Consider the following 15,970-nt stretch of genomic DNA (forward strand, 5'->3'; position numbering starts at 1 on the left):
TGAAAGTGAGTGTGCACAAGAGTACGAGAGCACAAGTGTGTCAGAGTCTACTTAACATAAGAAATAGGAACAGGAGTCAGCCACTGGGCCCCTCGAGCCTGCTCCACACCATTCAATGAGATTATGGCTGATCTTCGACCTCAACTCCACTTTCCAGCACTATCCCATATCCTGTGATTCCCTTAATATCCCAACATCTATCAATCTCTGCCTTGAATATACTCAAAGACTGAGCCTCCACAGCCCTCTGGGGCAGAGAATGCCAACGATAAACCACCCTCTGAGTGAAGAGGTTTCTCCTCAGCTCCGTCCTAAATGGTCGACCCCTTATCCTCCCTGCATCTACCCTGTCAAGCCCTGTAAGAATTTTTTCTGTTTCAATTCTTCTAAACCCGAGAGAATATAGGCCTAGTCTACACACTTGAGCGTCAGAAGACTACGTGTGAGTGATGGTGTGGCAGTGTGTGCCACGTACCTGGATACACCTGTCCACCATGCTCTGCGTCAGACCCTCCATTTTCTTCTTCGCTTTGCTGATCCTGCAGTGAAGAAACACAGTGAATCCAAACACACCACCACCCCGGGCACACCCTCTCTTCCCTACACTGCCCACCCACACTCCACAGACAGACGCTCGTTTCCACCCCTCCCCACCATGTCAGGGCTTGGGGGGGAGGGGGAAGGAGGGAAAAGAGAGAAAGAGTGCGTTGGAGGAATTTGCTCGAAGTTCCTGTTCCTTACTGGAATTATACGATTACTCCATGTGTGAATTAGAACAGTATCGAGCTCTCCTGGGATCAGTCTTATGGAATGAAAGATCGGTGAAGCACTGCAGGCAGATCTAATGCCACTCCCTCAGCACTGCCCCTCCGACAGCGCGGCGCTCCCTCAGCACTGCCCCTCCGACAGCGCGGCGCTCCCTCAGCACTGCCCCTCCGACAGCGCGGCGCTCCCTCAGCACTGCCCCTCCGACAGCGCGGCGCTCCCTCAGCACTGGCACTGGAAGTGTCGGCCTGGATTAGGTGCTCAAGTCTTTGGACAATCTTCTTACTCAGGCAAGTTACTGAGCCACAGAAGGGGATGCATTAGACGTCAAATGTACCGGAGATTGTCGTCTGTGCCTCCAACTATCACCATACTGTTTTCGGCTCGAAGCTTCTCCCGGAAATCCTCGATGGCGTCAGTGCTGCACTGCACCGAGTTCTGTCCAATCACAAACAGGACAGGGGTCTTCATATCCAGCAACGGGTCATCAACATCCTGATGGAGAAAAGTCAGAATACTTAATGTCACCATAACAAACTGGAGGCTGGTCCTCAAACGCTACCTGAATCATTAAATATTCCCTGTCGGAGAATATAGGGGTGTCGTGCCTTCACCTGCTTGGGCCCCAAGCTCTCGAGTTCCCGCCCTGAATCCCTCCGCCGCTTTACCTCTCTCTCCTTTGGGCCTACCTCTTTGACCAAGCCTTTGGTCAACTGTCTAATATCTGCTTATGTGCCTCAGTGTCAATTTGTGTCGAACGCTCCTGTGAAGCACTTTGGAATGTTTTACTACATTAAAGGAACTATATAAATGTAAGTTGTTGTTGTTGATGAACAGCTGGCCTGGCCGGGAACGGGACAGCCTGGGTGCAGGGTGTCCTGGCCTGGGACAGTCTGGGTGCAGGTAATGCTGAGAACCTAGTCAAATACTCCCAGCCAACTGTCCGAGAGATGAGAAGATTAGCAGGGGTCAGCGATCAAACTGGACCTTTCCTGAGAATAGGACTACATGCTGACCTTTAACCTCTGACACCTCACTTCACATCAAGCCCAGGCTGATGAGATGAAGTCACCCAAATCTGTTGGTGGAAATGCCCCTTCTTCAAAGAGTGAAGTATTCTCAATTCCCATCTGACCCAATAGAGATCCTCAGCACAGAATGTCCCATTAAGGCAGTAATCTTACTCAGTGATGGCTGTTACGACAAAGAGAACTCACATTGACGGAGTAGGAAATACTATGCTGTGCCTGTATAGAGGGAGCTTTACTCTGTATCTAACCCCGTGCTGTACCTGCCCTGGGAGTGTTTGATGGGACAGTATAGAGGGAGCTTTACTCTGTATCTAACCCCATGCTGTACCTGCCCTGGGAGTGTTTGATGGGACAGTACAGAGGGAGCTTTACTCTGTATCTAACCCCCTTACCTGCTCTGGGAGTGTTTTGTGAATTTTTTTATAAATGTTACATTTTCCAGCACCAACGCTTATTACAAAAATTCACCACTTAAAAAAAAAATTCTAATAATTTGACACTTACCCCTCTCGGTCCTTCAACAGTGAGCAGAGGGAACCCGAGACATACAACAGCTGACACAAACTCCATCACTGAGACCTGCACAGAAACAAACGTTAGGCCGTGTTTCCGACAGTGCCTGTGTGATTGTAAAGCACTTTGGGATGTCCGGAGGTTGTGAAAGGAGCTACATGAATGCAACAAAAAACTTTTACAAACACACGTCTGGTGGATACTTTGTGTTGTCCCAATTTACGTGTGTATTCCTTCTACCGCCAGATACACACAGACAGAAACGGCACTGCACAGAAAGTGGGAGTGTTACAATCATTATCAGTGCACATGGGTTTGGGAGGAGAGGGAAAAACAAACAGTCAGGTTATTCCGTGATTCTCATTGGATAACAAGTGTTGGAATGCGAGGTGTCGGTAGCGACAGACTGCCTCAGGATGGCCCCAGAGCCTGCCCATACAGTGTACAGGCTTACAGACGGAATGGCCGTCTATTTTCTGTATCGGAGGTGAACGTTCACATGGTCAGACTCGCGTCCACGCAGTCGGGAGGGATTCTCAGCCCCAGCGTTTCTCGGGTGGAGGTCAGTGTGTCGAGTCAATCCCAGGTTCTCATCTGTACACCTCCGATTACAGGGCACAACTATGGCCTATTCCCACTCTCCCGGACTCGGGATTACTGCCCGTTCCCATTCCCAGACTCGGGATTACTACCCGATCCCATTCCCGGACTCGGGATTACTGCCCGATCCCATTCCCGGACTCGGGATTACTGCCCGTTCCGCCAGTCCTGTCCTGGGGGCGGGTCACCTCTTCCCGCTTTGCTCACTGACTGTGACTTTGCTCCCCGCCCACAATTCCTTCACTTCTGACTCTCTGCCGATTTTGCTGTTGTGAAGTTATGGGATGTTTCTCTGTGAGAAGTACTGGTGTTTCATCTCTGACAGTAGCGGTCAGGGCCCAGAGATGCGCGGCTAGCCTGCAGTCAACAATCTACGAAAGACTGAATTCCGGATAGCAACGGCTCAGGTTTCTTACGTGGCAAGCAACGAGAGCCCCGACATTCCACCCAATCAGCACAATCGGTCTGCTCGGAAAGTGAGTCTGCAGCTGAAAGAGAGAAATGGATTACAATCCGCACTGTGCAACTGTGAGCTCACTGATACCTGACCAATATTCAACCCTGTCTGGAGGCTTTTTAAAAATTCTTTGTGGGATGTGGGTGTCGCTGGCGAGGCCGGCATTTATCGTCCACCCCTAGTTGCCCGTGAGAAGGTGGTAGTGAGCTGCCACCTTGAACCGCTGCAGTCCGTGTGGTGAAGGTGCTCCCAGAGCTGTTAGGGAATGCCAGGATTTTGACCCAGCGACGATGAAGGAACGGCCGATCTATTTCCCAGTCAGGATGATGTGTGACTCGGAGGGGAACGTGGAGGTGGTGGTGTTCCCATGCACCTGCTGCCCTTGTCCTTCAAGGTGGTAGAGGCTGCGGGTTTGGGAGTTGCTGCAGTGCATCTTGTAGATGGTATACACTGCAGCCACGGTGCGCCGGTGGTGGAGGGAGTGAATGTTGAAGGTGGTGGATGGGGAGCCAATCAAGCGGCTGCTTTGTCCTGGATGGTGTCGAGCTTCTTGAGTGTTAGAGCTGCACTCATCCAGGCAAGTGGAGAGTATTCCATCACACTCCTGACTTGTGCCTTGTAGATGGTGGCCAGAATACCCAGCCTCTGACCCGCTCTTGTTGCCATAGTATTTATGTGGCTGGTGCAGCAAAGTTTCTGGTCAATGGTCACCCCAAGATGTTGATGGTGGGGGAGCTGGCGATGGTAATGCTGTTGAATGTCATGGGGAGGTGGTTAGACTCTCGCTTGTTGTGTGACAGATGCTGCTCGTCACTTATCAGCCCCAGACTGAATGTCATCCAGGTCTTGCTGCATGCAGGCATGGACTGCTCCATTATCTGAGGAGTTGTGAATTGAACTGAATACTGTGCAGTCATCCTGGCATCTCAATGCCCTCATCCCAGGTTTCTATCACAGACCCTATCCCAGTAAACACACAGGGCCAGGAGCAGGGCGAGAGAAACAAGGTGGGCAGTGGAGGCAGGGAGACAGGTGATGGCAACAGTGTGGATCCCGTATCAAACACAAACGCTGGATTTAGAACACCATGGTGAGGGTACAGAGCAGACATATGGGATGATGTAAAAGGGCCGAGTGCTGTGTCAAAATTCTTTGTTTCTGTAACTCCTGGTGTATCACATGACCTACCTCAAGGATCTTTGCTCGGATAGCTGCGATCATGTGCTCCAGACACTGTGCCACGCTCACTCCTGAACCCCCATTTACAATGTGCATGGTGACCGGGACAACCTGTAGCACAAGAAACACCAATCAAAGCTCTGCAAGCAGCCAGCACGGCAAAGCATTTAACAGTCGCAGCACCAGAGTAGACCAGAGCTACCCAGCGAACAAACGCTTCTTCCAACAACCAACGGGACTGCTGGTGAACCAGCGGTTACTGTTTCCACATTCTTATCGTTCTTCAAGTGAGACTGCCGCCCCCAATCTCTCATCGGCCGCTGACACCTCTCTTCTCACCCCACGCTGGCCCCGCGCTCGCGCTCTCTCCCTCTCTTTCCCTCCCCTCAAATCGCTCGCCAGCAGCCAGTCCGCTGTCCATCCTGGCCATAGACTCCGCCCCTCCCAGGCCTCACTCTCCCCATCCCACCCAATCTCTCACCGGCAGCCGATCCTCCACCCGCAGCACCACTCCCCCCCGCACCCCAGACGATTTTATATTGTTCCATTTTCAAAATCAGCCATTTGGAATTTATTTTATCAATAATTTTGCCAATGAGTAGACTGCGTGCAGACACCACAGGGCCGAACACAAGAATCTAGATCACAGCACAACTTGCCCAGTAATAAGCACAACAAGTGCCTTCACAGAGTCATTATAACACACACTCGCCACAACAAACCTTTCCCAAACAAGACAGCTGGGATAACCAGAAGCGATTCCTGCGCGACGCAGACGTCATGTTATTTGTAGGTCCACTGGGAGCAATGAGCAGCAGTGGAGAACCTGGGATCTTACTCTGCAGGAGGAAGCAGCAGCATTAAAATAGGCTTAGAGTAACGTCTATAGTCCTGAATACACCCACAGGAGGCAGCATCTGTGCAGTGCAGCCAGAGCCAAGTGTAGTGTTTGTAAACAGAGCCAACTATAGCTAGTGACACCGGCCCCTCACCCCCTGCCCTCAGCCCCCCCGGCCCCTCCCCCTGCCCTCAGCCCCACACCCACCGCACTCTGTGACCAATCCTTACATAACTTGTACACATGTCCCTGATCCTCTCTAACCTGTCTAACTCAAATAGCATTCTCATGGAGCCAATCTAATCCTTTGATTATTTTAAAGACCTCAATCCAATCTTCACGAAATCAAAGAACATAAGAAATAGGAGAAGGAGTAGGCCATACGACCCCTCGAGCCTGCTCCACCATTTAATACGATTATGGCTGATCTGATCATGGACTTGGGTCCACTTCCCTGCCCGCTCCACATAACCTCTTAATCCCTTAACGGTTAAGAAACTGTCTATCTCTGTCTTAAATTTATTCAATGTCCCGGCTTCCACAGCTCTCTGAGGCAGTGAATTCCACAGGTTTACAACCCTCTGAGAAGAAATTCCTCCTCATCTCAGTTTTAAATTATTCTAAGATTATGCCCCCTTGTTCTACTCTCCCCTTTCAGTGGAAACATCCTCTCTGCATCCACCTTGTCAAGCCCCCTCATAATCATATACGTTTCGATAAGATCACCTCTCATTCTTCTGAATTCCAATGAGTAGAGGCCCAACCTCCTCAACCTTTCCTCATAAGTCAACCCCCTCATCCCCGGAATCAACCAAGTGAACCTTCTCTGAACTGCCTCCAAAGCAAGTATATCCTTTCGTAAATATGGAAACCAAAACTGCATGCAGTATTCTAGGTGTGGCCTCACCAATGCCCTGTATAACTGTAGCAAGACTTCCTTGCTTTTATACTCCATCTCCTTTGCAATAAAGGCCAAGATACCGTTGGCTTTCCTGATCACTTGCTGTACCTGCATACTAACCTTTTGTGTTTCATACACAAGTACCCCCAGGTCCCGCTGTACTGTAGCACTTTGCAATTTTTCTCCATGTAAATAATAACTTGCTCCTTGATTTTTTTCTGCCAAAGTGCATGACCTCACAGTTTCCAACATTATACTCCATCTATGCTTTTCTAGTGTATGAAGCCCCAGCTCTCAGCCTACCGTGACCTTTAAACTCGCTATCAGTCAACTGGCGCTCCTCTGAACCGTTATATCATCCATCACGAGGAGACCCAAACTGAACACTATGCTACAGGCATACAGGCTAATTTAGTATTTCTTTTGTATATCACCCTGGCAACATATCCTGTGTTTACAATAGCCGTGTGTCTCTATTGTGGCCAGAGATTCATCAACTTTAATAACCAGGCTCCTTCTTCCACTCTAACTCACGACCTGCACAGAGAAGGACAAGGGCAGCAGGTGCATGGGAACACCACCACCTCCACGTTCCCCTCCCAGTCACACACCATCCTGACTGGGAAATATATCGGCCGTTCCTTCATCGTCGCTGGGTCAAAACCCTGGAACTCCCTCCCTAACAGCACTGTGGGAGCACCTTCACCACACGGACTGCAGCGGTTCAAAAAGAAGGCTCACCACCACGTTCTTGTCAAGGGAAACCTGGGCAATAAATGCCAGCCTTGCCACTGACGGCCATATCCTGCGAATGAATGTCTAAGAATGAACCCCTCTACTGATTTACTCGAGCTGCTCCACGCTTACTTCACTCCACATCAATGCAACACACATTGTTCCAAACAACAGGGGGACACCTCTTCGCCACCTGCTCCCAACCTCAGGACCCCTTCGTGCAGCAGAGAGCTTTATACCCAACATAAATGACTTACAGGCTTGTTGTGGGACAGCACTCCCACCGCAGGATCCCATGGCCGTTTCAACAGCAGTGACAAGGCTTCAGCCCCAGCAGCCCCCGACTTCGCAGTGGAGGAAATGATCATTTTATCGATCAGCATTGGGACCTGTAGGAAAACACATCCAGAGAACAGGGCAGCAAGCCAACACAATCCAGAACCAAATACAGTCAGGGAGCTCAGCAAGGACCAACGGGGAATATACAGGTGCCCTGGTTTGTAGCAGTGAGGATGAGAGAAATCCTAAGGGTGTGGTGTAGAAAGCAGGGTTTTAAGGTTTATGGGTGGCCTGTACCAACTAGATGTGCTGTACCTAAAGAGGGGCTGGGACACTGTCAGAAAGGTTAGGTAGATTGATGACAAGAGGCATAAGGTAGGTTAATAGGGGGCTGGCAAAGGGTAGTGAAGATGTACGAGACACAGAGACAGACAGAAAGGATGTTTCAGATGGAAGGCAAAGCTCAGCACTCCCTCAGTACTGCCCCTCCGACAGTGCGGCACTCCCTCAGTACTGCACTGGGTGCATTGATCTGGATCATGGAGTGGGGGAAGGCTCAAACATCACGACCTTTAATTGCTTTTAACATAAGAAATAGGAGCAGGAGTTGGCCACTTGGCCCCTCGAGCCTGCTCCGCCATTCACTAAGATCATGGCTGATCTGATCATGGACTCAGCTCCACTTCCCCGCCCGCTCCCCATAATCCTTATCGCTCAAAAATTTGTCTATCTCCGCCTTAAATATATTCAACGACCCAGCTTCCACAGCTCTCTGGGGCAGCGAATTCCACAGATTTACAATCCTCTGAGAAGAAATTCCTCCTTATCTCAGTTTTAAATGGGCGACCCCTTATTCTGAAACTATGCCCCCTAGTTCTAGATTCCCCATGAGTGGAAACATGCTCTCCATCTACCTTGTCGGGCCCCCTTATATGTCCCAATAAGATCACCTCTGATTCGTAGAAATATAGAAAATAGGTGTATTCACCTCAGTACCCCTTTCCTGTTTTCTCTCCATACCCCTTGATCCCTTTAGCCATAAGGGCAATATCTAACTCTCTCTTGAATATATCCAATGCACTGGCATCAACAACTCTCTGCAGTAGGGAATTCCACAGGTTAACAACTCTCTGAGTGAAGAAGTTTCTCCTCATCTCAGTCCTAAATGTCTTACCCCTTATCTTCTGAACTCTAATGAGTATAGGCCCAACCTGCTCAGCCTTTTTTCTTAAGGCAACCGCTTCATCTCCGGAATCAACCTAGTGAACCTTCTCTTAACTGCCTCCAATACAAATATATCCTTCCTTAAATACAGAGACCAAAACTGTACGCAGTACTCCAGGTGTGGCCTCACCAATACCCTGTACAGTTGTAGCAGGAATTCTCTGCTTTTATACTCTATCCCCTTGCAATAAAGGCCAGATTACTTGCTGTACCTGCATACTAACTGTTTGTGTTTCATGCACAATGACCCCCAGGTCCCTCTGTGCTGCAGCATTTTGTAATTTTTCTCCATTTAAATAATTTGCTTTTTTATTTTTTCTGCCAAAATGGATAACCTCACACTTTCTCACATTATACTCCATCTGCCAATGTTTGCCCACTCACTGAGCCTGTCTATATCCCTTTGTGTGATTGGGCTTTGAGTAATGCGCAAGTTTCAGCTGTGGTTCAGTGGGTAGCACTCGTGCTTCGGAGTCAGAAGGTCATGGGTTCAAGTCTCACTCGAGACACTTCCGGGTGAGACGCTAAACGAAGGCCCTGATCCCACGGCCATTATTCAAAAATGATCAGGGGAGTTTGCCCCGTTGTTCTGGGAGCTATCCCCATCAACATCAATATAACAGAATATCTGGTCATTATCAGATTGCTGTGCGCAAATTGGCTGACGCGTTTCCTACATTACAACAGTGACTACATTTCAAAAGTACTTCATCGGGTGCAAAGCACTTTGTGATGTCCTGTGGAAACGGTGCCATAGAAATGGGGAGCGGGGAGTGGGACTGTGTGTGTATGGGGGGCAGGATGGGGAGCGGGGGAGTGGGACTGTGTGTGTATGGGGGGGCAGGATGGGGAGCGGGAATTGGCCCCTACCCCAGACCCCAGTGCAGAATCGCCCGTACCTTGCATTTCAGGGTCTGAAGCACGTCCAAGTAAGCGGCCAGCATGGGCAGGCTCAGGGTTTCCACCAGGGTCGTGTGTAGCCACTGTGTTAACTTGGTGTCCCAGTTCAGGCTGGCGAGGGCCTGGCGAATGCGCCGAGCACACTTGTCCACTGCGATCCTCCGCAACACCGGCTCGTTGCTGGCCTGAATAAAAGAGCTTTAGTTTCGCATTGTCCCAATCGGCGCGTCACTAGAACTCCGGGAGCGAGTATTGCCAGAGAGCTGAGGAGACGTCAGCAGCTCTCCCACCTGCCAACCTGTTCTTCGTGCGCGAGTCTGGGTGATGACCAGGCTGCTATTCGACCTGGGGACATTGTAGATCAGCACAATTCTGTCCCCAGCCGATTTCCAGCAGGGTAACTGGAGAGTGATCAGAAAGCCCTGCGGCCAACTCCCCGAACCCAGACCAAAGCACGGAGGCTAATCGAGTGCCTCTAATGCCACACATGCTGAGACCAGGGATGGAACTTGGGACCTTCTCTGTACCACTCTTAAAAGACAGTCAGTAAAGATACCCAGCCATCTCCCGAGTTTACCAGTACATGCAGATTATTAAACTATGATTGCCCCCAACACCCTGCTTTTGACCAACCAGCAGCAAGGTGACGAGGGCCCTTCCCCCATCCCATCAGCGACCGACGCCCATCAGCTGGGTAACATATGGCCTGCCTCGGCCGTTGCAAACCACACAGATAGCACCCCACCACCCTGCAGACTCTCACCTCCCGGGCAGACTCCCCTCCCCCAAGGTCCAGTCAACCTCGCCCGTCACCTGGCATTCCAGCTGTGGTCAACATCAGCCGAGGCTCAGTCACCACGCAGTACTCACCCCCTCGTTCGCCAGTCTCGCCAACCTGTCCGAATGCAGTGCCTTCACCACCTTGTTGAACAGTTTGTTCTGAGCGACGGTCCACCCCAACCTAGAGAGGAGACAGGGGTGGCACGGATCGTACGGGGAGACAGGGAATGTATGGATTAACTCTCTTAAATCCCACAATTAGATCACCCCTTCATTTTCTATTCTCGAGAGAATACAAGCCTCGTCTATTAAACCTGTTCTCACAATTTAACCCTTTTAGACCCAGTATTATCCTGGTGAATCTGCGCTGCACCCCCTCCAATATATTCTTCCGAAGGTGCGGTGCCCAGACCCGAATGCAGTGACTCCAGATGGGGGTCTAACCAGAGCTCTGCACAGCTGGAACATACCATTTGTATTCCAGCCCTATTGAGCTAAAAGCCAACATCCCATTAGCCTTTTTAAAAGATATTTTACGCTAGTGATTGCACTGGCACAACTAACCCACACTGAAAGAAGCATTTGCATCCAGAGAGGTTCTGCCCAGATACAACACAATCTAAACTAGGCCTAAACACCCTAAAAGCAGCTCTGACATTGGATCAGCTGATTTAAAATTCAAGTGAGTCTCACTGCACAAACGTACAGCGCTGTAGTGACAGGAACGCCATTAGACCATGGGCCGAGTCTCAAAAATATGCTTTTCTGTAGTCCCCTGTGGAAGTACTTCATATTCACACCAATATTAATTTAGGGACTACTTATCACAAAAATCAATGTTCCCATCTTCAAAAAATGAACATTCTGCAGAAATTTTCATTCGAAAATATGGAGAAATCTCATCAAAACCCAGAGTGATGACGTAATTGCAAGTTACTTAACTGACCAATCACAATTGCTGCATTTGTCAGTACCGCAAAATCAGCCAATCACGATCTCTGTACTAGATCGATTAGAATAGTGACTGCATGCCCCAAAATAATGGCGTGCTGCATGCGTGTAGTTGCGGGAGCCAAAAGCAACAATTTCTTTCAGACTCTAGCTGGATAAAATTTTTCATGAGTGTTCATCAGTGGAAATTTACTGGAACTAGAGAAGCTAACATTGCAGAGAATGCCATCGAAAGTTGAGATCTGGAGCTGGTTATTGCACCAGAAAGACTCGCAGGCCAAGTTGCATCAGCACTTGTAGTCAAAGACCTTACAGAGGACGAAGAAAAGGGAGAGCAAGCATTCATGATTTTTGTCAAGGACTCAGGACAATTTACCATAACAAAAATAAAGGGTAGAGAGATTGCTCTGAAAGCAGATCGAACTTGTTTGCCACACTAATAGTTGTTGGAAATGAGAAAAGTGGCCATCGACGAGATGCTGGTTCATACCACTGCCCTTGCCTCTAGCTAATCATGATAGATCACTCATCAGAACAAGCAAAGCCAAACTCTTACACTTCCTCGAGGACAACCCACCCCCTACCATTGATGGGATCCCAAGTGGTTCAACATGGTGTGGGATGCTATGGCATTGTGGTTTCATGAATTGAATCAATCAACATTTGGACAGTTTGCTGACCAAGTACTGAAAGTTCTTGCGAGTCACGCAAAGATGGATCCACTTTGTTCCAGACAGATACAAGACCAAAAGCATCAAAAGTGGTGAAAGGGGACAGAGGTCAGTTGGAGGAACACAAATCACCAAAGTCTTCTCTCCTGACCAGAAAATTCCAAAGCAGTGGACAAAATTACTGTCTTGCGGTGACAAGGAAAATCTTCTCCAGTTCCTCTCTGAAAGATGGTGCAAGTCTGCAAAGGAGATTATTGATGATGTAACACTCTTTGTTGGACTTGGAAGTGAGTGTCATGCTATCATCATCGGCAGTTCCTCAAAATCGAGGAAGACTTGCTTCCACTCGAAAAGTGAGTTCTGAGGTGACTGAACAGTCCAATACGGGAATTCCAGTCTCTGTCACAGGTGGGACAGACAGTGGTTGAGGAGTCTGGTTTGCCATACTCTCCTTCCGCTATCTGCGGATGGTTTCTGCATGCTCTCGACGACGAGGCTCGAGGTGCTCAGCGCACTCCCAGATACTCTTCCTCCACTTAGGGCAGGCTTTGGCCAGGGGTTCCCAGGTGTCGGTGGGGATGTTGCACTTTATCAGGGAGGCTTTGACGGCATCCTTGAAACATTTCCACTGCCCACCTGGGGCTTTCTTGCCGTGTAGGAGTTCCGAGTAGAGCGCTTGCTTTGGGAATCTCATGTAGGGCATGCGGACGATGTCTCCCGCCCAACAGAGCTGGTCGAGTGTGGTCAGTGCTTCGATGCTGGGGATCAAAGTCCATCCTCCCAGTGGATTTGCAGGATCTTGCGAAGCCAGCGCTGGTGGTACTTCCCCAGCACTTTGAGGTGTCTACTCTATATGGTCCACGTCATGTTATACATCAGAATGACAGCAAAACAGATGTGGAGGTGGTACCAATCCCAGCACTGTTCTCCAACCAGGAAGCAGCAGACACATGACTACTGCTTCAGTTGCTGTCAGTTCCAGTGAGCATGTCAAGCAGTCCTGACACTGATGTCCTTGTACTGTGCTGGTGTTCTGCAAGGACGTTGATGCCGAGCTCTACTCTCGCACAGGAAGAGGAAACAACATGCATACAATAGATGTTCATCGCATCTTTGATCACTTTGGGGTTGATCACTTTGGGGAAGATGTATGTGCTGCTCTCACAGGGTTTCACAGTTTTTCAGGATGTGATTCAGTGAGTGCTCGGTATGGAATGGGGAAGGTGAAATCGGCCAAAGTCCTCATCGCCAGCAAAGAGCACTGTTCGACATTTGAGCAGTTAGGGACCTCATTTGCTGTTTCACAATCCCTTTGTGAAGAACGAGAGGTAGACACTTGCGAACTCTACGGGCAGACTGGATGCATGTTGAACCAAGCCAGATGTCAAATGTCCAAGATCGTAAATTATGCAGAGAAGTGCTTGCCAGCAAGTAAAGATTCACTCACTGTACAAGCATATACAGCGTGCCAATTACCAGTCTAAAATTCACAAGTGATGTCTTGAGAACATGCCGGAAATCCCAAGTCCAAAGGACCATGGGTGGAAACTTAATGTACTGGTCAGACTGGATGACACTTCCCCCAGCATCCACCAGCCAGTGTAATGGACACCTCCCCCGGCACCCGCCAGTGTAATGGACACCTCCCCCGGCACCCGCCAGTGTAATGGACACCTCCCCCGGCACCCGCCAGTGTAATGGACACTTCCCCCGGCACCCGCCAGTGTAATGGACACTTCCCCCGGCACCCGCCAGTGTAATGGACACTTCCCCCGGCACCCGCCAGTGTAATGGACACTTCCCCCGGCACCCGCCAGTGTAATGGACACTTCCCCCGGCACCCGCCAGTGTAATGGAGCTTGCAAATTGTTCATGTAAAAAGACCCAGTGTGCACAAGGAAGGTGCTCATCTTCTCAACAATCTACCTTGCACCGATATCTGCTGGTGTGTAGGTTTTAAGAATGTTGCATCTTTGCCCGAGACTGCTAGGGCTGAGGAAGCAGACACCGTGTATTCCGGTGATGATTTATAGACATGTATTCCTTTTCAGCCTCTAACTTTTTTTCAGATCTATTTTGTTTTTTCAGTACTTCTGTTTTTTTACTGTTATTAGTATAATTATATGGTTGCCAAATGAGTGCAAGTGCCCGTCTGAAATGTCACTAAATGTGTATGAAATAAATGGTTGCTATGGTAATTTCTTTCTTGGCAACGGATAAGGAAACAAAACTTAAGATTTATGTATATGATGCATCCAGACCTCAGTAATACTTCTTATTACCAATTCTTACACTATCCATGCTTAAAATTTAGCAGTTGTTCTGATATGTCACCGTTGCTACGGAAAAGAAAGTCCATAGCAACCATTTTTATGTTTTTCTTTGTTTTTGACCATTTCTCGGTAACACTCAACTTTCAAACTTGGGAACATTTGGTTTTTGCTTCAGATACATATGTTTAACATATGGCCTACTCCTGCTCCTATTTCTTATGTTCTAATATTCTTATATTTAGCATGGTTCTAGATACTTCCCACATGGAGACTACGGAACTAAAAATCTAGGCAACAAAACGGGCTTCTGTCTACAGTCTACATCTAATCGACAAACTGCACTCCCGCTGTTTGCGTTCAATGCGGCAGGTTCCTACCTGTTGATGTGGTCCTCCCAGTCGTCAGGGGGAAGAGGAGCGTCTGTGTCTGTCCTCGCGAAAATGACATGGCGCTCACATTCGTTCATCACACTCCGAGCTTTCTGGTTATCGTACAGTGGGGTTGGCGTCGGAACTACCGTCTCCACATCCACAGTCACATCACACTCACTGCAAAACACAGCAGTCCAGGAGAGTATCCCACCATTAAACAGAGATAACTGGTAAGGGTGGCAATCCAACACAAGGTGGAACATTCTGGAACTGTCATGGGCGACTGAGCAACTTTCCCATCAAAGGTTACATAAAATTACATAGAAAGTAGAGCTGCTGCTGTTTATGCTCTGTACACACCTCCTCCCACCCTTCTCCATCTCACCCTGTCAGCATACCTTCTAATCCTTTCTTCCTCGTCTTTATCGAGCTTCCCCTTAATGCACTGGGCAGAAAAAAAGAGAGTCAAGGTCGAAGATCAGCCATGATATTGAATGGCGGAGCAGGCTCGAGGGGCCATATAGAAACAGAAAATTGGTGCAGGAGCAGGCCATTCGGCCCTTCGAGCCTGCACCGCCATTCAACTTTAATACCCCATTCCTGCTTTCTCCCCATATCCCTTGATTCCTTTCGCTGTAAGGGCCACATCTAACTCCCTTTTGAATATATCCAACAAACTGGCCTCAACTACTTTCTGTGGTAGAGAATTCCACAGGTTCACCACTCTCTGGGTGAAGAAGTTTCTCCTCATCTTGGTCCTAAATGGCTTATCCCTTATCCTCAGACTGTGTCCCCTGGTTCTGGACTTCCCCAACATTGGGAACATTCTTCCTGCATCTAACCTGTCCAATCCCGTCGCTCGGGGGGGGGGGGGGGGGGGGGAAGAGAGAGAGCGGGGAGCACGGGGCCCAGAAGGAGCGTGGGGGGCTGGGGAGCGGAGGAGTGGGCCGTGGGTCCGGGGTCGGGTTTCCCTCCCTCCCCGGGCCTCACCTGCTGCTGTCCGGGTGCCTCCGCGGGGTGACGAACAGCAGGCGGGCCGGCCGGGAGCTGCTGGCCTCCGGGTGGGCGCTCCAGGGCTTGGCGTAGCTGTGGTCCAGAAAAACCAGGTCCAGCTCCCGCTCGTGGGCCGACAGCTGCAGCAGGAGGGAGGCGCCCATCCGCCGGGCCGAGCTCTGCAGGTCCCGCTCGCTACCGCGGCAACACATCGAGCCCGAGGCCGGAGCCGCGCGCTGCTCCTCGCACTCTGAGGCCGGATCCTCAACTCAGGCCTCGGGGAAAAAAATAACCCACGGCCGCTCCCGGGCCCACCGTCCGCCGCACACAGCGCCCCCCGCGGCCGCCCTCCGCAAACAGCGCCCCCCGCGGCCCCTCCACACACAGCGCCCCCCGCGGCCGCCCTCCGCAAATAGCGCCCCCCGCGGCCACTCCCGGCTCCTGTTCCCATGGCTTGTTGTCAGATGCTCTGCCGGATGGACTTCTGTTAAGCGCATTGACAATATAGG

General features: G+C 50.0%; 1 protein-coding gene across 4 annotated transcripts in view; it reads right to left on the reverse strand.

Annotated features, from left to right (window-relative positions):
* kansl3 (KAT8 regulatory NSL complex subunit 3) overlaps positions 1 to 15,802 on the reverse strand; it is a 49,259-nt gene extending 33,457 nt beyond the window's left edge. For 3 of the 4 annotated variants that reach the window (XR_011588424.1, XM_070866360.1, XM_070866361.1), the window contains exons 1-11: positions 15,459 to 15,802; positions 14,475 to 14,645; positions 10,293 to 10,383; positions 9,422 to 9,607; positions 7,277 to 7,408; positions 5,268 to 5,384; positions 4,555 to 4,656; positions 3,326 to 3,397; positions 2,301 to 2,375; positions 1,103 to 1,260; positions 476 to 539 (exon numbers count right to left, since the gene is read on the reverse strand). Coding sequence is in view for 3 of the 4 variants with exons in the window: in XM_070866360.1 (XP_070722461.1) it covers positions 476 to 539; positions 1,103 to 1,260; positions 2,301 to 2,375; positions 3,326 to 3,397; positions 4,555 to 4,656; positions 5,268 to 5,384; positions 7,277 to 7,408; positions 9,422 to 9,607; positions 10,293 to 10,383; positions 14,475 to 14,645; positions 15,459 to 15,673 (1,383 nt within the window). In the remaining variant the exon portion in view is untranslated. Of the gene's footprint in view, positions 1 to 475; positions 540 to 1,102; positions 1,261 to 2,300; positions 2,376 to 3,325; positions 3,398 to 4,554; positions 4,657 to 5,267; positions 5,385 to 7,276; positions 7,409 to 9,421; positions 9,608 to 10,292; positions 10,384 to 14,474; positions 14,646 to 15,458 lie in introns of those variants that run through there. The other variant, XM_070866363.1, reaches the window with a different exon arrangement.
* Positions 15,803 to 15,970: the final 168 nt, after the last annotated feature.

Source organism: Pristiophorus japonicus, chromosome 22 (assembly GCF_044704955.1).
Source record: "Pristiophorus japonicus isolate sPriJap1 chromosome 22, sPriJap1.hap1, whole genome shotgun sequence".
NCBI lineage: Eukaryota > Metazoa > Chordata > Chondrichthyes > Pristiophoridae > Pristiophorus > Pristiophorus japonicus.